Raw genomic sequence first — 20738 nt, forward strand, 5'->3', positions numbered from 1 at the left:
AAACGGGGTTTCACCATGTTGACCAGGATGGTCTCGATCTCTTGACCTTGTGATCCACCCGCCTCGGCCTCCCAAAGTGCTGGGATTACAGGCTTGAGCCACCGCGCCCAGCTACTTTTTTCTTTTCTTTTTTTTTTTGAGACAGTGTCTTGCTCTGTCACTCAGGCTGGAGTGCAGTGGCATAATCTTGGCTCACTGCAAACTCCACCTCCCAGGTTCAAGTGATTCTCCTGCCTCAGCCTTTCATTAGCTGATTTTTGTATTCTTAGTAGAGACAGGGTTTTGCCATGTTGGCCAGGCTGGTCTCCAATTCCTGACCTCAGATGATCTGCCCACCTCAGCCTCCCAAAGTGCTGGGATTACAAGCGTGGGCTACCATGCCTGGCTGATTTTTTTTTTTTTTTTTTTTTTTTGTATTTTGCTTGTAACTTCTCAATGTCTCATGAGAAGTTACTTGAGATCTTGTGTGTAAACAAGACTCCCTGTAATGAATACACCTGTCCTGTGCCAGGTTGCCTGGGGCATCCTCCGTGAGGGTATAGAAATCCCAGCTGCCTGGGAGTGGGGCCTGGTCATCTTTTGAGTTCCCCGTGGGCCCCTGTCTGTGCCTGCCTGAGCTGGAGAAGACCCAAGACCAGAAGGGAAGTTCTCAGTTTGGGCCTTGGAGGGTTTTAGTTTCTCTTCCTCCTCCTTCTCCTTCTGGGAATTTTTTTCAGCACATTCAGAAAGGCCAAAGTCGACAAAAACACTCTGGGTGGCTCTCCCTGGTGACTTCCACCCTGGAGAGAGCCCTAGGAAGCAGCAGCTTGCCCAGGCCCAGGCCTGAAGTTCTTTTTTTGTGCTGTGTTTTGAAGGCATTTGATGCTGAGCTGGCCGCTGCAGAATGAACCACAGCTCTGAGAAGGGGAAGTAGGAACAGCTGGCACCCTGCCATGGCCTGTGAACCACAGGTGGACCTGGGGGCCGCTGGCCCGTTGCCTCCCTCCTCCCCTGGCTGGAGTGCCCTGCCTGGAGGGAGCCCTCCTGGCTGGGGGCAAGGTAAGGTCACCACCTTTCTTTTTCCACCCCCTTTCTACCTCATGCTGAGCTGGACCCACAGGGAGTAAAAGCTCCTTTAGATAAGGTCGGGGGAGGTGTCTTTGAGATACAGCTGTATGCCACGTTCCGTCATTTTTACCAGTTCTCGCTCTTGGCCGTAGACCAAGCCACCATCACCCTCTGCTGAGCCCCTGCTGTAGCTTGCTTGTTGGTCTTCTCTTTTCCATCCATTCTCTACATAGCAGCAAGAGAGCTTTTTATTATTTATTTATATTTCTAATTTATTTTTATTTATTTAGAGACAGGGGCTTGCTTTGCCACCCTGGCTGGAGTGCAGTGGTGTGATCATAGCTCACTGCAGCCTTGAACTCCTGGGCTCAAGCAGTCCTCCCACAGCCCCCTGACTAGCTGGGATTACAGGCCTGCACCACCACATCCTGCTAATTAAAAAATCTTTTTTGTAGATATGGGGCCTTACTTTGTTGCCCAGGCTGGTCTCAGACTCCTGGCCTCAAGCAGTCCTCCTGCTTTGGCCTCTGAAAATGCTAGGGTTACAGGAATGGGGCCCAGAGACCTTTTTTTTTTTTGAGATGAAGTCTCACTCTGTTGCCCAGGCTGAGTGCAGTGGCATGATCTTAGCTCACTGCAAACTCCACCTTTCAAGTTCAAGCAATTCTCCTGCCTCAGCTCCCCAAGTAGCTGGGATTACAGGCACCTACTACCACACCTAGCTAAATTTTTGTATTTTTAGTAGAGATGGGGTTTCACCATGTTGAGCGGACTGGCCTCAAACTTCTGACCTCAGGTGATCTGCCCACCTTGGCCACCCAAAGTGCTGGGATTACAGGTGTGAGCCACCACACCTGGCCCAAGAGATATTTTTAAAATACACATTCAGTCCAACCATGTCACTTTCTGCTTCGTGTTTCCCATTGGGCTTAGTGTGAAGACCCATCAGTATTGGCTTGCAAGGCCTACCTTCATGTTCTTTGCTGTGCTGTTCTGCCTCAGCACCTTTGCACCTGCTGTTCCTTCTGCCTGTTGTGCTTTTTCCTTGCCTCCGTTCCCCTGATAAATTTCCATTAATCCACCAGACATGCTGGCTCACACCTGTAATCCCAGCACTTTGGCAAGCCAAAGCAGGTGGATCCCTTGAGGTCAGGAGTTCGAGACCAGCCTAGCCAACATGGTGAAACCCTGTCTTTACCAAAAATATGAAAATTAGCTGGATGTATTGGCGGGTGTCTGTAATACCAGCTACTAGGGAGGCCGAGGCAGGAGAATCACTTGAACCTGAGAGACAGGTTGCAGTGAGCTGAGATCACACCACTAGACTCCAGTTTGGGTGATAGAATAAGACTCTGTCTCAAAAAAAAAAAAAAAAAAAAAAAAAGAATTTTCATTCATCCTTCAGAACTCAGTTCCAATATCCCTTCCTTGAAGAATCTTGCTGGTGGCTCAGCCTGTCAGGACCTTCTGATATCTTCCTGTTTCTCCTCTAGCATTTATCATACTCGGTAAATAATTATCTTTGTATAAAGTCAAGTCTGGCTTCTTCACTAGAGTGTAAGCTCCCTGAAGGAAGGGGACTCCTCTCTTTTTCATCCCTGTATCTACAGTACCTAGCACAGGCCTTGGCCCATAGTTGATGCTCAATAAATATTTTGTTGAATGAATGAATTAATGAGTAGCCAGATATGGATAAAGGAGAAGAGCACCCAGAATTGTGGGTGTCTACAGGAATGTGGAGGGTTTTTTGGAGGTTTTGAAATTTGACTGCTTAAAAACAAAGTCTTCTTTTATTACTACGATTGTTAGGAAAACAATGTGTGGCCGGGCACGGTGGCTTAAACCTGTAATCTCAGCACTTTGGGAGGCCAAAGCAGGCAGGTCACCTGAGGTCGGGAGTTCAAGACCAGCCTGACCAACATGGTGAAACCCTGTCTTTATATATTAAAAAAAAAGGAAAACAATATATATGTTTGTGTGTGTGTGTGTGTGTGTGTGTGTGTGTGTGTGTATATATATATATACATATATATGTGTGTGTGTGTACATATATACACACAAACATATATATACACACACATTGTTTTCCTTTTTTTATAAATATGTGTGTGTGTGTATATATATATGCACACATATATATGTAAGGTAAGCAGTGTGTACACATACACACACAATAGTAGAACAAGATGGAATGAAATAATTTTTCCGTCAGAACTTCGAAGACATTGCTCCACTGATTTTTGGCACGTCAGTTCTTGTTCCTCTGTAGGAAACTGCCCCCCCCGCATGTGCGTGCAAACACACACACACACACACACAAACACAGACACACACATTTTTCTTTCGTAGCTTTGCTTAGCGAAGATGTAAAAGCAAGTATTTTTAAGTGGAGGACTTGCTGTTCTCACTTTAAGGAACAGATGAGAGCTGGTATTGCCAAGAATCTAGGAACTCTTGGTTTGAAAGGCAAATGAAGACATCCTGAAAGCTCTTTGCATTGCTTGGGCAAACACATAACTCAGTGTACAACGAACTAGACCTGGGAATGGTTCCGATTCTCCATGTGTGGAGTCCAAATCAAAGTGGGGTTTTCATTCTTGCTGTGAAGGGGAGAGCTGGTCTCAGACCGGATCTGCTTGACTGCCTGCATTTTGTACACTACCTTCCTTTCTCGCTTCTTGTTCTCACTTTCATTTTCCTTGTGCACAAGGGAGTTTCTTTGCTTTTCGAAGGCTCAGTTTTCTTTTCCATGCTGATGGTACCCAGCTTTGGGGGGCTCTTGGAGGATGAATTGAAATCATGAATGAAGCTCAAGCGTCGTATCTGACACTTAGTAAAGGGCTCCATACCCAGAACCTGTTCTTATTGCCTTTCTTTTTGTTTTGTCTGGTTTTCCCCATTTGCTTATTATAAAGTTTATTTTTAGGCTCTGCACATTGGCTTATACCTGTAATCCCAGTACTCTGGGAGGCCTAGGTGGGTGGATTACCTGAGGTCAGCAGTTTGAGACCAGCCTGGCCAACATGGTGAACCCTGTCTCTACTAAAAAGACAAAAATTAGCTGGGTGTGGTGGTGTGCACCTGTAATCCCAGCTACCAGGGAGGCTGAGGAAGGAGAATTGCCTGACCTTGGGAGGTGGAGGTTGCAGTGAGCTGAGATTATGCCAATGAACTTCAGCCTAGGTGACAAGAGCAAAAATCCAAGTCAAAAAAAATTGTTTTTATAGTTTTAGTTACTTACTTATTTTTTTGAGACAGGATCTCACTCTGCTGTCCAGGCTGGAATGTAGTGGCATGATTTTGGCTTACTATAGCCTTGACTTCCCAGGCTCAGGTGATCCTCCCACCCCAGCCTCCCAAGTAGCTGGGACTACAGGCACGTGCCACCATGTCTGGCTTTTTGTATTTTTTTGTAGAGACAGGGTTTTTCGCCATGTTGCCCAGGTTGGTCTCAAACTCCTGAGCTCAAATGATCCGCTTGCCTCAGTTTCTCAAAGTGCTGGGGCTACAGGCATGAGCCACCATGCCCAGCTAGTTTTATCTTTTCATATTTTACTTTTATGAAACCACCTTAAATCCCTTCTGGAACAAGATGTGGGAGGGTAAAAACACAAATAAATCAAGGTTGCTTGATTGTAACTTTTGAGTTGTGACAACTTGCTTTTAAATTATGAAAATAGCCAGTTATTTTGTACCCGTCTTGTGCTGAGCACTTTATTTTTTTTATTTTTTTTTTTGAGACGGAGTTTCTCTCTTGTTACCCAGGCTGGAGTGCAATGGCGCGATCTCGGCTCACCGCAACCTCCGCCTCCCGGGTTCAGGCAATTCTCCTGCCTCAGCCTCCTGAGTAGCTGGGATTACAGGCACGCGCCACCATGCCCAGCTAATTTTTTTTTTGTATTTTTAGTAGAGACGGGGTTTCACCATGTTGACCAGGATGGTCTCGATCTCTTGACCTTGTGATCCACCCGCCTCGGCCTCCCACAGTGCTGGGATTACAGGCTTGAGCCACCGCGCCCGGCTATTTTTATCATCTTAATTATTTGTAAAGTCCTCTGCAGTGGATGTGCATCCTCTAAGCGAGGGAACAGGCTCACAGGTTCAAGTTGCTTCCTCAACTTACCATGTTAGTGAGAGGCTGAGCTCCAATTTGAACCCCAAAACTATCTAGCTTATATTTTCACCACCTGACCACCTGGCGTCCTCATCTCCCCCACCACTTCCAAAAAAAAAGAGAGAGAGAGAAACACAAAATAAAGTTCTTTTTGGCAGGATGTAGAATTGAGAATTCTGTGGAACCCTTGAGATCATAGATGATATCCCAGTGTATCAAAAAAGAACCTTTTACTCTCTGGCTGCAGTGGCTCAGGCCTATAATCGCAGCACTTTAGGAGGCTGAGATGGGAGGATCGCTTGAACCCAGGAATTTGAGAGCAGCCTGAGTGATTTAGTGACTTTGTCTTTACAAAATAAAATTTTTTTTAAAAAAGGCCAGGTGTGATGGCTCACGCCTGTAATCCCAGCACTTTGGGAGGCTGAGGCTAGTGGATCACTTGAGGTTGGGAGTTCAAGACCAGCCTGACCAACATGGAAAAACCCTGTCTCTACTAAAAATACAAAAAAAAAAAAAAATTAGCTGGGTGTGGTGATGCATGCCTGTAATTTCACTACTTGGGAGGCTGAGGCAGGAGAATCGATTGAACCCGGCAGGTGGAGGTTGCCGTGAGCTGAGATCACGCCATTGCACTCCAGCCTGGACAACAAAAACAAAACTTTGTCTCTCTCTCTCTCTATATATATATATATTAGCTGAGTGTGGTGTTGCATGCCTATGATCCCAGCTACTTGGGAGGCTGAAGTGGGAGGATTGCTTGAGCCTTGGGAAGTGGAGGTTGCAGTGAGACATATAGTGCCCCTGCACTCTAGCCTGGGTGACAGAGTGAGACACTGTCTCAAAACAAAACAAAACAAAACAAAACAAAACAAAACTCTTCCTACCTTATTCATTCATTTATACACCAAACATGTATTTAATGTCTCCTGTTAGTATCAGATCGGGGGATTCAGTGACTAACAGAGCAGTGTGGGAGTGTGTAGTCTGGTGGAGAAGATAGATTTTATTCAAATAACTGCATGCATATGTAATCAAATAATTGCAAACATAGGTATTTCGCTTTGGTGACTATTAAGAAGAAGAGCATTCAGTTATAGGTTTAGCAGAGGATTTGATCAGTTAGGAGTTTAGAGTGTCAGGGAGGTCTCTCTGGGGAAAGTGAATCATGGGCTGAGGTACAAATGATCCATGGGCCGTAACTGGGTGAAGCTAGGTAGATGCGTTCTAGGGAGAGGCACAGCATGTGCAAAGGGCTGGGGGTGGAGGAGGACATGTGTTCAGGAAGTGAAGGAGGCTGGTGTGGTGAGACACAGAACGAGGCTGAGGGTCTCAAGGTGAGTCTGGCAGGAGGCTAGTTTTCCTCAGGGCTGGAAGAATGTGGTAACAAGGTTGGCTTTTGCAAAGCACCCGGAAGCTATTGAAAGTTTTACTCAAGGCATTGGTATCATCTGCTCTGCACCCTGGCCACTGTGTGGAAGAGGCATCATAGAAGTAAAGGTTTGCAGAAGCCACTTAGGAGGCTACCGCAGAGGGCCAAGGGAGAGGTGAGGATGCCACGAGGGCACAGAGTGGACAGATGTTTTGTTTGCCCAGTGGGCAGGGCTTGGTGATGCACTGGGGGAGAGGGGAGAAAGAGGGTTTGGATGGGCCAGGAATTTCCAGGAAGGTAGAGTGAGTCATTTGGCTTTGAAGACTCAAGTACTGTTCAGAGCTAGACTAGGGTGACAGCAGTTCTGGGCCAGCAGACAACACACTTACGCTTGAATCCTTTCAGTCCTGCCTCATTGTCTAAGCAGCAACCACAGAGAAGATGGCAAAATCTCCATTCGTCCGCAGTGTGTGGCTGAAACCTGGGATCCTAGAATCCCAGGGCTGGAATCTCTCCCACCCCCCCAGACCTCCTGGCTACTGACCAGTGGCTCACGGGGCCTTGTACTGTGGCGCAAGGAGATCTCGATCCATTTGTCCAGTTTCTCTACTTGGAACTGCAGGCAGGCAGGTTTGGCCTTGTACTGCTGCAATTCCTCACTGGGCCTGAGGGGATTTCAGTCCAGACCTTTCTCTCCAGCTGGTCTCATGGTCTGACTTCATCCCACCCTTGGAAGACAGGATATATGGTAGCTGTTGTGAGCAGCCTGGGTTGATGCATGTTTTTTGAGGGAATAAACATGTAATTTATGCTTTTGAAATGCTGAGTGAGTTGCAGCTATATGTAGGCGGGATTACCAATAAGTCAGTGTATTAGTTTTCTATTGCTGCTTTAACAAGTTACCGCTAACATAGTGGCTTAAAAAGCCATGGATTTGGGCCAGGTGCAGTGGCTCACGCCCGTAATCCCAGCACTTTGGGAGGCCGAGGCAGGCAGATAACATGAAGCCAGGAGCTCGAGACAGCCTGGCCAACATGGGGAAACCACGTCTCTACTGAAGTATAAAAATTAGCCCAGCATGGTGGCACGTGCCTGTAGTCCCTGCTACTTGAGAGGCTTGGAAGAATTGCTACAAGAATTGCTTGAACCTGGAAGGTGGAAGTTGCAGTGAGCTAAGTTTCTGCTGCTGCACTCCTGCCTGAGTGACAGAGAGAGACTCTGTCTCCAAACAAACAAACAAACAAAACTCACCACGGATTTGTTATTGATTGATTGATTGATTGATTGAGATGGAGTTTTGCTCTTGTTGCCCAGGCTGGAGAACAATGGTGTGATCTCAGCTCACTGCAACCTCTGCCTCCCAGGTTCAAGCAATTCTCCTGCCTCAGCCTCCCAAGTAGCTGGGATTACAGGCGCCCACTACCACACCTGGTTAATTTTTATATTTTTAGTAGAGATGGGGTTTCATCATGTTGGCCAGGCTGGTCTTGAACTCCTGACCTCAGGTGATCCACCTGCCTCGGCCTCCTAAAGTGCTGGGATTACAGGCATGAACCACTGTGCCGAGCTGGATTTCTTATTTTATAGTTCTGTAAGTTAGAAATCTGACACTGATCTCACTGAGCCGAAACCCCCAAGTTGCCAGGACTGTGTTTCCTTCTAGAGGCTCTGAGGAAAATCCGTTTCCTTTCCTTGTCCAGCTCCCTGGGGCCACCCACATTCCTTGGCTTGTGGGCCTCTCCTGCCATGGTCAAAGTGAGCGATGCCACATCCCTCTGTACCTTTCATCCATAGTCACGTCTCCCTCTGACTCTACCTCTGTCCTCCTCTTCCATGTTTAAGGTTCCTTGTGATTTCTTGGGGCCCACCCTGATGATTCAGGGTAGTCTCCCTGTTAAGGGCCAGCTCATGAGCCCCTGTACTTCCATAGCTATGGAAGACAGCATATTTGCAGGCTCTGGGGATTGGGGTGTGAATGTCTCTGGGGCCGTTGTTCTCCTGCCTCAGCCTCCTGAGTAGCTGGGATTACAGGCGCATGCCACCACGCCTGGCTAATTTTTGTAGTTTTTTGTTTTTTGTTTTTTTTGAGACGGAGTTTCACTCTTGTTACCCAGGCTGGAGTGCAATGGCGCGATCTCGGCTCACCGCAACCTCCGCCTCCTAGGTTCAGGCAATTCTCCTGCCTCAGCCTCCTGAGTAGCTGGGATTATAGGCACGTGCCACCATGCCCAGCTAATGTTTTGTATTTTTAGTAGAGACGGGGTTTCACCATGTTGACTAGGATGGTCTCGATCTCTTGAACTTGTGATCCACCCGCCTTGGCCTCCCAAAGTGCTGGTGTTACAGGCTTGAGCCACCGCGCCCGGCAATTTTTGTAGCTTTAGTAGAGACGGGGTTTCACCATGTTGGCCAGGATGGTCTCAAACTTCTGACCTCACGATCTGCCTTCCTTGGCCTCCCAAAGTGATGGAATTACAGGCATGAGCCACTGCACCTGGCTTTTTTTTTTGGCAGAGCGTTGCTCTGTTACCCAGGCTGGAGTGTAGTTGTGTAATCTGGGCTCACTGCCGCCTCAGCCTCCTGGGCTTGGTTATTTCTTACTTAGACTCTCTGAGCCTACTGGGAATTTAACTTATTCAGCTGAGCATCCTTTGCAGTGTTTAAATAAAGGTCCACCCCTCAGTGTAGTTAGCTGTTCAGTCTCTGTTTAAATGTTCCTTGTGTTGGGGAACATTTTTTGGGGGGACAAAAAATGCCCATTCTTTATGGGGACAGCTTTTGCTCTTGGGAAGTTCGTCCTTACATGGTCTCACATTGCGGCCCTAGTAGCCTCCTCTCTCTGGCCTTCTTTCTGCCTCCTGGGGGCTTCCCAATCAAATCCGGTCCTTTTCCCAAGGGGATTTGAGGATGGCCACTGTGTCCCTCCTTGTTTCAAGGGGGTTCTCGCAGCCAGAGGCGTGATGCCATCGGGCTTTGGGCTCACCCCGAAAGCCCAGTATGGTTATCAGTCAGCCAGATGAAGCTTCTGGTCTGCTTCCAGAGCTCCACAATGGCCAGGTCCTCACTGTTCTCCGGATCGACAACACCTGTGCACCCATCGCCTTCGATCTGGGAGCCGCAGAAGAGCAACTGCAAACCTGGGGCATCCACGTGAGTGCCGATTTCCTTGAATCCCTACCGTTTTCCCTTTCATCCATTCGTCCATCTATCTTTTCATCTAGTTAGTCACAAAATCTTTAGGAAACACTCTGTGCTAGCTGTGGTAGGGTATTTAAGGAAGGTGGATTAGAACTGCCCTCTCTTTCCTCCCTTCCCAATTAATTCACTAAACAAATGTGTATTTTTTTGGGTGCCCATTCTGTACCAGGCACTTAACTGGCTAAACATAATAGAGGTGGACAGGACATAGTACCTATCCCCATAGGTCCCAGTGGGGGAGATGGACATGTATTGGAGAAATCAGGACAGTATGATATCAATGCCACAGCAGAGGAATGCACAGGCATTGAAGACATTCACAGGAGAAAATGAGAAACTTTCTTATGGGGAAGTAGGCAGTGGTTATGAAAGCTTTGCAGAGGAGCAGATGCTTGATCTGGGGTCTTTTTTTTTTTTTTTTTTTTTTTTTTTTTTGAGACGGAGTTTCGCTCTTGTTACCCAGGCTGGAGTGCAATGGTGCGATCTCGGCTCACCGCAACCTCCGTCTCCTGGGTTCAGGCAATTCTCCTGCCTCAGCCTCCTGAGTAGCTGGGATTACAGGCACGCGCCACCATGCCCAGCTAATTTTTTGTATATTTAGTAGAGACGGGGTTTCACCATGTTGACCAGGATGGTCTCGATCTCTTGACCTCGTGATCCACCCGCCTCGGCCTCCCAAAGTGCTGGGATTACAGGCTTGAGCCACCGTGCCCGGCCTCTGGGGTCTTGAATAAATAGGAATATGCTGGGTGGACAGAAGGACGCGCATTTTAGGAGAGGGAACTGCATATGCATGGGAAAGTGTACATGAATTCATTAGATAATGATGCAGCACCTTTGAGCACAGTGATCTGAGGCCAGGCTTCACAGATCCATGGAACTGGGTGCAAATCTAGCTCCGGTGCTCACTGCCTGTGTGACTTTGGGAAGGTGACTTAACCTCTCTGAACCTCAGTTGTATCATCTGTAAGTGTGGATAATATTGATACCTATTACATAAGGTTTTTGTTAGGATTCAATGCAATAATGCTTGAGGAATCCTCGCATTGTCTCTAGCATGTAGTAAATGCTCAATATATTGTAGCTATTACTGTTATAAAGTACCTATATGTATGGTTTTTACTCTCTTCTCAAAGCCCCCAACATGATCAGGCCTTTCCTGTGCTAGCGAAGGAAGATTAATTAGGACTAGGGAAGACACACTGCTAATTTTAGCCTGAAGATTTTAAAATTTACTTCTTCTTTTTTTTTTTTTTTTTTTGAGAGGGAGTCTTGTTCTGTTCCCCAGGTTTGAGTGCAGTGGCGTGATCTCTGCTCACTGCAACCTCCACCTCCCAGGTTTAAGCGATTCTCCTGCCTCAGCCTCCTGAGTAGCCGGGTTTACAGGAGCGTGCCACCACACCCAGCTAATTTTTGTATTTTTAGTAGAGATGGGGTTTCACCATGTTGGCCAGGATGGTCTCAAACTCCTGACCTTGTGATCCGCCTGTCTTAGCCTCTCAAAGTGCTGGAACTACAAGCATGAGCCACCACACCTGGCCATTATTTTTTTTGAGACAGAGTGTTGTTCTGTTGCCCAGGCTGGAGTGTAGTTGTATAATCTGGGCTCACTGCCACCTCAGCCTCCTGGGTTCAAGTGATTCTCATGCCTCAGTCTCCCTAGTAGCTGGAACTACAAGCATGTACCACAGCTGGCTAATTTTTGTATTTTTATAGGGATGAGATTTCACCGTGTTGGCCAGCTTGGTCTCGAACTCCTGACTTCAAGTGATTCACCCGCCTTGGCCTCCCAGAGTGCTAGGATGACAGGTGTGACCCACTGCGCCTGGCAGACTGCGTTGTTTTTAATGGATGAACAGTTTACATATTGTTCTACTGTGTTCCTAAATATAATTTTTTTTTCTTTTTTATAAAAAGAGACAGGGTCTCGCTATGTTGCCCAGGCTGGCCTTGAACTCCTAGGCTCAAACAATCTGCCTGCCTCGGCCTCCCAAAGTGCTGGGATTACAGGCGTGAGACACTGCGCCTGGCCTAAACATAACTTTTAATGGTTAAGTTCTGTTTTCTTAGGACTACTCTCACAGGGCCTTTATATTCTATAGACATTTTTGTTTGGGCAGGAAGATGTGATTGTTCAGTCTTTTGGACTGCATTAATAGATACTGATATTGCAGTATTGATAATGGCATCTGTATATTGAGTGTTCACTAAGAGACTGGCCCTTTGCCCAGCACTGTACATGTATTATCTCATTTAATATGTACCTTAGTTCTACAAGGTGGGTACTTTTATCCTTATTTTACAGAGGAGAAAGCTGAGGCTCAGAGGAGTAGGGTTACTTGCTCCAGGTCACACAGCACATGAATGTGAGGTCCAGAGTTTGGGCTCAGGGCTGTCTGACTCCAGGGCCTATGCCTTAACTGTCAGGCTATGCTGTGTCTGCTGTGAGGTACTGAGTCTGAGGCTGTGTGGATCCTTCTCCAGATGTCGTGATGGTTGTTCTTCCCTGAGCTGAGAGCTGCACCGTGTGACTTCCACCCAGTGCTCCAAGCTCCTCATTCTGCCTTTCGGGACAGCCCAGAATGTGCCTAATCCCCCTTCCACTTGATAGTCACATGAACTGGAAACAGCATGCTTGCTATCAGCTAGGAAGTGGGGACTGGCTCTCCTGTAGCTGACTGATCTCTTTCCCTGGGTTCCAAGCAGGTCCCAGCCGACCAGTACAGAAGCTTGGCAGAGAGTGCCCTCTTGGAGCCCCAAGTGAGAAGATACATCATCTACAACTCAAGGCCTATGCGGCTGGCCTTTGCTGTGGTAAGGGGGAGGTGGCCCGCGCCCTGCCCCTGCCCTGGCGCCTTGTGGCACTACCAAGTTCAGCATTGTGTCTTGCAGCCTGTTGGTATGGGTCAGGAGTTTGGCGGCTGGTGGCCCAGGTGTCTGGAAAAGAACAGTACATATGGACATTGATTTGGGATCAGAGGAAATTTATGGGAGAGAGTTGTAACCAGGTCCTTGCATAAAGGATGAGGGTCAGGGTTTACTGTGGGACAGAGCTTGGGATTGGGAGTCTGCAGATCCACCCAGGCCCTGGGCTCAATGTCTGGTCTTGGCCAAGACTTTCCTCCTCTCCTGAACTTGGTTTCCCCATCTGCTCAACAGATGGGTCTATTTCAGCTCTAGTCGTATATACGTGTGCATATACATGTGTGTATACACATACATATACATATATAAATATACGTATACCTCTTCATATTTGTATATAAACTTACATACATAAATGACAGAGGCAGGTTTTGAACCCAGGTAGTCTGGTTTCCAGCACCTGTGCTTGGAACCACTATGATTTGCTGCTTTGTATGTGTAAATGGCCAAATAGCACACCTGACTCCATGTCCCACTTCCAGGGAGAAGGGAAGGGGTAGGAACCAGCATTGATTCATTCCCTGGCAAGTGCTGGGCTGTTACTTATGTTACCTTGTTAACCCTTATTATAATGCTGTGAAATAGGTGTTATTATCCCCATTATACAGATGAAGAACTGAGACTGAGAGGAGTTATAAATTGTCCAAAGCCGTATAGTATTTGAAGGATCATTGTGGTCTTTGAACAGAAATTTGTCTCACTTCAGTCCACCTGCCTTTTTCTGTTTTATTTAAAATTAAGGTAAACAAGGATTAGGAGTAGCTACTAATCCTTCTTGTCTAATTTTGCTTATAACCAGTGAAATTGAGCTCATTCTCACAGACCCAGGGATCTGCATCAATCTCTTACTGGTGCTGTGAGCTGTCTGAATTCAAGGAGGGTATCAGCAGTGTCTGAAGGGTGTCCCTTTGAATGGAGCTGCTTTATGTGAGGATTGGAGTTCCTGACCATGCTCTCTCTGTGGCGTCTTGCAGGTTTTCTACGTGGTGGTGTGGGCCAATATCTACTCCACCAGCCAAATGTTTGCCTTGGGGAACCACTGGGCTGGCATGCTGCTCGTGACGCTGGCCGCAGTGAGCCTGACCTTGACTCTTGTGCTGGTCTTTGAGAGACACCAGAAGAAGGTGAGACATCTGGAGACCCCTGCCATGCTTCCTCCAGAAGGGTGGTGGAGGCATGAGAATCAGATTTTTCTCTTTTACCTGCCTCAAAGAATTTCCCTAGCCATGAAAATTCACACTAGCCCGTAAGCCCAGTGACTAAAAGAAATCACATCCTCTCTGCTTTTCCTGTCTGATCCCTGTGGATTGTTTTTCTGGAAGCAAGCTGTGTTTTGAGAATGTGGGAGGAGGGCTCTAATAGCCCGTATCCTGACAGTACTTTAGTTAACTGAACTCTTTCATGCACTTCCTCTTCCTGGGTGCTCAGGACAACCCTGTGGGCAAGGGAGAATTGGTTACTGAACCCCAGCTGCAGCACAGCATGCCTGAAGTTGAAGTCTGGGAAGAAGCAATTTACATTATTCCCTCCTGTGATGGGCAGATGCTGGCCTCGTGCTCTATTGACAATCATGTCTTTAATCCCAGCAGTGACCTTTGAGGCAGAGTGAGTGGTTACTTGTCCTGAATCCCAATGTTAGTGACAGAGCCAGGATTCAAAGCCTGAGCCCTCTGATTCCTGATCATGTTCAGAAAGGAGGCAGATACTTCCCGGCTTATGTATGATTTTAATTGTATTCCGTCTCTTCATTGTCTGCCTTTTGATATGTATTGAGCACATCATATGTCCCCCGCTAAATGTTTAACACATTAACTCATTAAATCCCTTGACATTAAATCTGGGTAGAGGCTCTTACGCTTATTTTGCAGTCGAGGAACACTAGACTCAGAAATGCTCAAAGAGTAGCCCCAGCCATGCTACGAATAAATGCCAGAGTTGGAAATCAAGGCCAGGGCCTCAGATTCAAGCCACGTTCTTAGCCAGCACCCTTTAGAAAATTGTCGGTTTGGCCGGGTGCAGTGGCTCATGCCTGTGATCCCAGCACTTTGGGAGGCTGAGGCAGATGGATCCTGAGGTTAGGAGTTCAAGACCAGTCTGACCAACATGGTGAAACCCCGTCTCTACTAAAAATACAAAAAAAAGATGAGCCAGGTGTGGTGGTGCATGTCTGTAATCCCAGCTACTCCGGAGGCTGAGGCAGGAGAATCACTTGAAACCACGAGGCAGAGGTTGCAGTGAGCTGAGATCGAGCCACTGTACTCCAGCCTGGGTGACAGAGTGAGACTCTGTCTCAAAAAAAAAAAAAAAAGAAAAAAAAAGAAAACTGTTGGTTTACTATAGCTACTGTAATAAATTACCATGAACCTGGTGGCTTAAAACAATACCAAACTGTTATCTTCCCGTTCTGTAGGTTAGATAGGTGACATAGTTCTCACTGGGCTAAAAGTCGAGTGCAGGCAGGGCTGCTTCCTTCTGAGGCCTCTGGGGGAGAATCTGCTTTCTTGCCTTTGTAGCTTCTGGTGGTCCTCTGCATTCCTTGGCTTGTGGCCCCTTTCTCTATCTTCAGAGCCAGCAATGGCGGACCCAGTCTTATTCACATCTCCTTCTCTGACTCTTTTGGTTTCCTCTTCTACTTTTTTTTTTTTTTAGGTGGAGTCTCGCTCAGTCAGCCAGGATGGAGTGCGGTGGCGCGATTTCGGCTCACTGCAACCTCCACCTCCTGGGTTCAAGCGATTCTCCTGCCTCAGCCTCCCAAGTAGCTGGGACTACAGGCATGCACCTCTACACCTGGCTGATTTTTATAATTTTAGTAGAGACGGGGTTTCACTGTGTTAGCCAGGATGGTCTCGATCTCCTGACCTCATGATCCGCCTGCCTTGGCCTCTGAAAGTGCTGGGATTACAGGTGTGAGCCACTGTACCTGGCCCCTCTTCTACTTTTAAGGACCCCTGTGGTTACATTGGGCCAACCGGATAATCTGAGATCATCTCCTATTTTTAAGGGCAACTGAGTAACAACATTGATTTCATTGACAGCTTTAATTTTCCTTTGCCATGTAGCAACATACGCTTGGGTTCTGGGGAATAGGACTTAGACATCTTCGGGGACCATTTTTCTGCTACCACACCTATGCTGTCTTTCCACCTACTTGGGAAGCTCCTGTTCCGGATCCCCTGATCGCTGGCGCAGTGCTGGCCTCTGAGATCCTGAGCAAACACTCCGCTCTTGCGTGACTCAGCGGGGAGGGCAGGATGTTGGGAAATGTAAATCAGCATTTGGGGCATGAGTTCTACTTAGCGCCTGTGTTCATGGAGACAAATGGGAACTTTATGGTATACTCATTCTGAAAGGATCTTTGTTGGGCTTTGCCACGGGACTGACAAAATAATTCTGCTCTTGGGGCCTGTTGAAGCTTTCATGGCCCTTGTGTTTGGTCTATGAAAAATAAATTGGGCTGGCCACTCCTGCAGCAAGAACTTTCTCTTGGGAAGGGGATGAAGCAAAGTGTTTTGTTTCAGCAGGAGCAAGCAAAAAAATTGGCACCTGACAGGTGCTTCGAGGATGTGGATATAATTCATACGGTAAAGGGAGGGCCTGCTTTGGCTCTCTGTCTCTGTCTCTTCTTTCCTCCTTTTATTCAGCTGGTATTTATGAAGCCCTTGAGAGTACCAGGATATGCCTTGTCCAGGGCCACACAGCCAGGAGACACCAGAGCTAGTCTTTGGCCCAGGAGTGACATTATTGAATTTATTGTTCCAACAATATCTATCTATCTATATGTATGTATGTATGTATGTATCTATCTATCTATCTATTTATCTATCTATCTATCCGTCTATATATGTATGTATCTATCTGTCTGTCCGTCCATCCATGCATCTATCTATCTATCCATCCATCCACCCATTCATCTATGTATGCATCTATCTATCTATCTATCTATCCGTCCATCCACCCATTCATCTATGTATGCATCTATCTATCTATCTATCTATCTATGAATACAGAGTCTTACTCTGTGCCAGGCACAGATCCTAGAAAATGAGCAAGAGCATGGTACAGCATGGAGGCCACAGGTGCATCCTGGCAATGCCATCATCACTGTCTGCTCATTTAGGAGACTCCTTTTTTCCTTCCTAGTAATGTCCATCACTTAATGAGCACCTATTGTGCGCTGTAAGCTTGGGGCTTCATGTCTGTACCCAACAACAGCCCTATACGGAGGCAGGATACCTCCACCATTTACTAGCTCTGCAACTTGGGGTAAGTTACTTAACCTATCAGGGCTTCAGTTTCCTCATCTAAAATTGAGATAATAGCTGTAGCTCCCTCATAGGGTTGTTGTGAGAATGAAATGACTTAGACACACAAAGTGTTTATAATAGTACCTAGTATAAAGTAAATGCTTTGTAAGTATTAACTGTTATCGACTCTGTTTGCCAGTGAGGAAGTGGAGGTTCAGAAAGGTTAAGTAACCAGTCTATGGCCACACAGCCCTTCTCAGGTCTTCGTTTGGGTCTCAGCTCCAGGACCGCCTGCTCCCTGGATCCCTTGTCACTCAGGACTGTGTAGATCCCCTCTTCCTGACCATTGTCACTTTTGACTGTTAGCATCCACTCTGTGTCACTTGGTGTCCTTAGGAGCCTCAATGTCCTGCATAACCGTCTTGTTTTCCCTTTGGTGCACTTTCTCAGGACTGAAAGGTTTGGGTCGGGCAGGGTGGCTCACATTTACAATCCCAGGAATTTGGGAGGCTGAGGTGGGAGGATCACTTGAGCCCAGGAGTTTGAGACCAGGCTGGGCAACATAGTGAGACCCTGTCTCTACAAAAAAATAAAAGCAGGATGCAGTGGCACATGCCCATAGTCCTAGGAGGCTGAGGTGGGAGGATTGCTTGAGCCTAGGAGTTCAAGGCTGCAGTGAGTTGTGATGGCACCACTGTACTCCAGCCTGGGTGACAGAGTGAGACCCTGCCTTAAAAAAATATATATTGGAAGGTTTGTAAAGGCAGGCAAGTCCCTGCCTTGTAGAGTATAGCACATTGCTAGGGTACGTGAGAAGTTCCAAGTTCCTACAAATATTTGTGGCTAATATGGCACAGTGAAACATGGTGCTTCCAATTCACTGTCATCCTCACCGTGATATTATCAGCTGACATGTGTTAAGTGTTCAATTCTTTCAATTATTCTACGTGGATTAACTCATTTCATCCTTATTATATCCCTCTGAGGTGGGGCTTTATTATCTCCATTTGGGGGTGAGGAGATAGATGGAGGCAGAGTGATGATTAGTAATTTGCCCAAGGTTACATGGGCAGTGAGAGATAGACTTAGGAATTGAGCTGTTGGGATATGGATTTCTAGAAGGAAGAACAGCCCTTACTACAGTTCGAGGCAAAACAAAATATAATTATTCCTTGATTTTCATAGTAGAAGCATTCCTGGAAAACTCAGTGTATGTTAAACTCATGCAAACAATCACTTTAAGTGGCTGGGCTTGGTGGTTCATGCCTGTAATCCCAGCACTTTGGGAGGCTGAGGTGGGAGAATTGCCTGAACCCAGGAGTTGGTGACCAGCCTGGGCAACACAGTGAGACCCCATCTCTACAAAATATTTAAAAGTTAGCCCGGTGTGATGGAATGCATATGTGGTCCCAGCTGCTTGGGAGGCTGAGGAAGGCCTCAGGAAGATCTCCTGAGCCCAGGAGGTCAAGGCTGCAGTGAGCCGTGATCGTACCAGTGCACTACAACCTCCGTGACGGAGTGAGACGAGGTCTTAAAAAAAAAAAAATCACTTTAGGTATAAATGTAAACTGGAGTTAGGTTGGCTGACCAGAGAATTCTAAGTAGATTTTTTTTACCTGCATATATGCTCAGTGGGGCATTTGGAGTCCAGGCAGCCCAGGGACAGTCTTCAACATGCAGAATGCTTTCTAATAGGACATGTCTTTCAGTGGAAGGCATGGTTTGGAGCCCCCCGCCCTCTTCCACTAAGTGCCTGCACTGTCCATCCCATCCCTGTGACAACCAACGGGTCCTTCTTGCCTTTCCAAAATACCTCTTTGGGGTGCTGCCCCTTTTGGGAACTATTATCCTTGGTTGGGCTGCTCTCTTCTAACTGCGTCTGAAAGTCTTGTGCTCACTTTCTCAAACCAGCATTTGGGGTCCCCTTGTTCCTCCTCTTCTCCCCCACCTGTTTAGTATTCACTTTCCCAGCTGAATGTGTGGCGTCCATTGGTTTGGGTGGGGGAGCAGAATACTGATTCCCAGAGCCCCTCCTGAGGGCCAGTGCTGTGTTAGGTACTTTAAAGTAGGTGCTTTCTAGATGGAGCGAGTGCTTCACTTACACAACAGATTTGATGTGTCAGCTCAGACAGATCGAACCCATTTGATCTTCCCTCTTCCGCAAATATCTTATGCACCTTGACCATAGTCCCAGGCCCTGGGTTAAGTGCATCACACACAATCTCAGCGAAATCTCACTCCATTCCTAGGAGACAGAGACATTCTTTTATTCTACAACTGAAGAAAATAAGTTTCAGGGAAGGGACATACCTTGTCCAGGGCCATATAGCCAGGAAGCAGCAGAGCTGGGCTTTATCCCAGGGCCTTCTGACACTATTGAGTTTACTGTTCCAATAGTCCCCATCTCATTTTATTTTTCTTTACTTCTTTTTTTTTTTTTTTTTTGAGACTGAGTTTTGCTCTGTCGCCAGGATGGAGTGCAGTGGCGTGATCTCGGCTCACTGCAACCTTCACCTCTCCGGTTCAAGTGATTCTCCTTCCTGAGCCTTCCAAGTAGCTGGGACTACAGGCATGCGCCACCACACCCAGCTAACTTTTGTATTTTTAGTAGAGTCAGGGTTTAACCATCTTATCCAGGATGGTCTCGATCTCCTGTCCTTGTGATCTGCCTGCCTCAGCCTCCCAAAGTGTTGGGATTACAGGCGTGAGCCACTGCACCCGGCCTGCTTTCCTTCTTTTTAAGAGATAGAGTCTCACTCTGTCACCTAGGCTGGAGTGCAGTGGTACAATCATAGCTTACTATAACCTCACACTCCTGGGCTCAAGTGATCCTCTTGCCTCACTCTCCCAAGTAGTTGGGGTTACAGTGCACGCTCCCACACCTAGCTAATTTTTAAACCATTTTTTATAGAGATGACATCTCACTACATTGTCCAGGCTGGGCTCAAACCTCTGGCCTCAAGAAATTCTCCTGCCTTAGTTTCCCAAAGCACTGGGATTACAGGCATGAGTCACTGTGCCTGCCTCCATCCCAACCCATTTAATAGGGGGGAAATGGAAGAAGCCTGAGGGTGGGGATTGTCCCTTGGCATTGGACAGTATGTTTCTACTGCTTAGAGCCCAGGAGCTCCCCAGTAGTATGGAGGTCCGGTCATGGGCCTGGCATTTGTCTTACAGGCCAACACCAACACAGACCTGAGGCTGGCAGCTGCCAATGGAGCCCTCCTGAGACACAGGGTGCTGCTGGGGGTGACAGACACAGTGGAAGGATGCCAGAGTGTGATTCAGGTACTGTGTCTCATAGTGAGCTCTTCCTCATGACCCAGTTTTATGTTGGGCTACATGGAGAGCAGTGGCCTTATGTTCTGTCAACCTGCACAGTGTCTGCACTAGTCTGCTAATGAATAAATGGCTATTGGCAGCCCTTTCCTTCCTCCCTGCCCCGGTGTTTCTTCCTCGAGACACCTTCTCTGTGCAGTAACCAGTGGCCTGGAACCTCCACGTGGCAGGGCTGAAAGGGAAGCGCAGATAATATCCAAACCTTGCTGGCCACCTGGCATTTACTCAGCAGACAGATGGAGCCTCCTCTGCGCTGTGCCCTCGGTTCGACACTGACGACACTGAGGGGCCCATGCAAGGTCCCTGTCCTGCCAGAGGATGACAGGCACACAGTGAGATAGTCAATAGTAGCCTCTCCAGCCTTATAGCAAAGGGACAGCCCCTGACAAGGCTGAGAGGCAAAGTACACAGGGTCCCTTTGAAGGGCTGCATGGAGCTCACCATGGCTGGGGCTATGTCAGAGTGACACAACGGGGAGAGATGAGGCCAGAGAGGCAGATCA

At 47.3% G+C, this 20738-nt stretch overlaps 1 protein-coding gene across 5 annotated transcripts in view; it reads left to right on the forward strand.

Moving 5' to 3' along the window:
- Positions 1 to 435: 435 nt before the first annotated feature.
- Positions 436 to 20738, forward strand: part of LOC116546089 (transmembrane protein 268) — a 31830-nt gene continuing 11527 nt past the window's right edge. For 2 of the 5 annotated variants that reach the window (XM_032272439.1, XM_032272438.1), the window contains exons 1-5: positions 437 to 1038; positions 9571 to 9680; positions 12432 to 12542; positions 13628 to 13777; positions 20075 to 20185. In XM_032272439.1, the coding sequence (XP_032128330.1) occupies positions 933 to 1038; positions 9571 to 9680; positions 12432 to 12542; positions 13628 to 13777; positions 20075 to 20185 (588 nt within the window). In that variant the 5' untranslated portion in view covers positions 437 to 932. Of the gene's footprint in view, positions 1039 to 9570; positions 9681 to 12431; positions 12543 to 13627; positions 13778 to 20074; positions 20186 to 20738 lie in introns of all 5 variants that reach the window. The other 3 variants (XM_032272435.1, XM_032272436.1, XM_032272437.1) reach the window with 3 other exon arrangements.

This window comes from Sapajus apella, unplaced genomic scaffold (assembly GCF_009761245.1).
Source record: "Sapajus apella isolate SASKATOON/1434 unplaced genomic scaffold, GSC_monkey_1.0 scaffold577, whole genome shotgun sequence".
NCBI classification, from domain to species: Eukaryota; Metazoa; Chordata; class Mammalia; order Primates; family Cebidae; genus Sapajus; species Sapajus apella.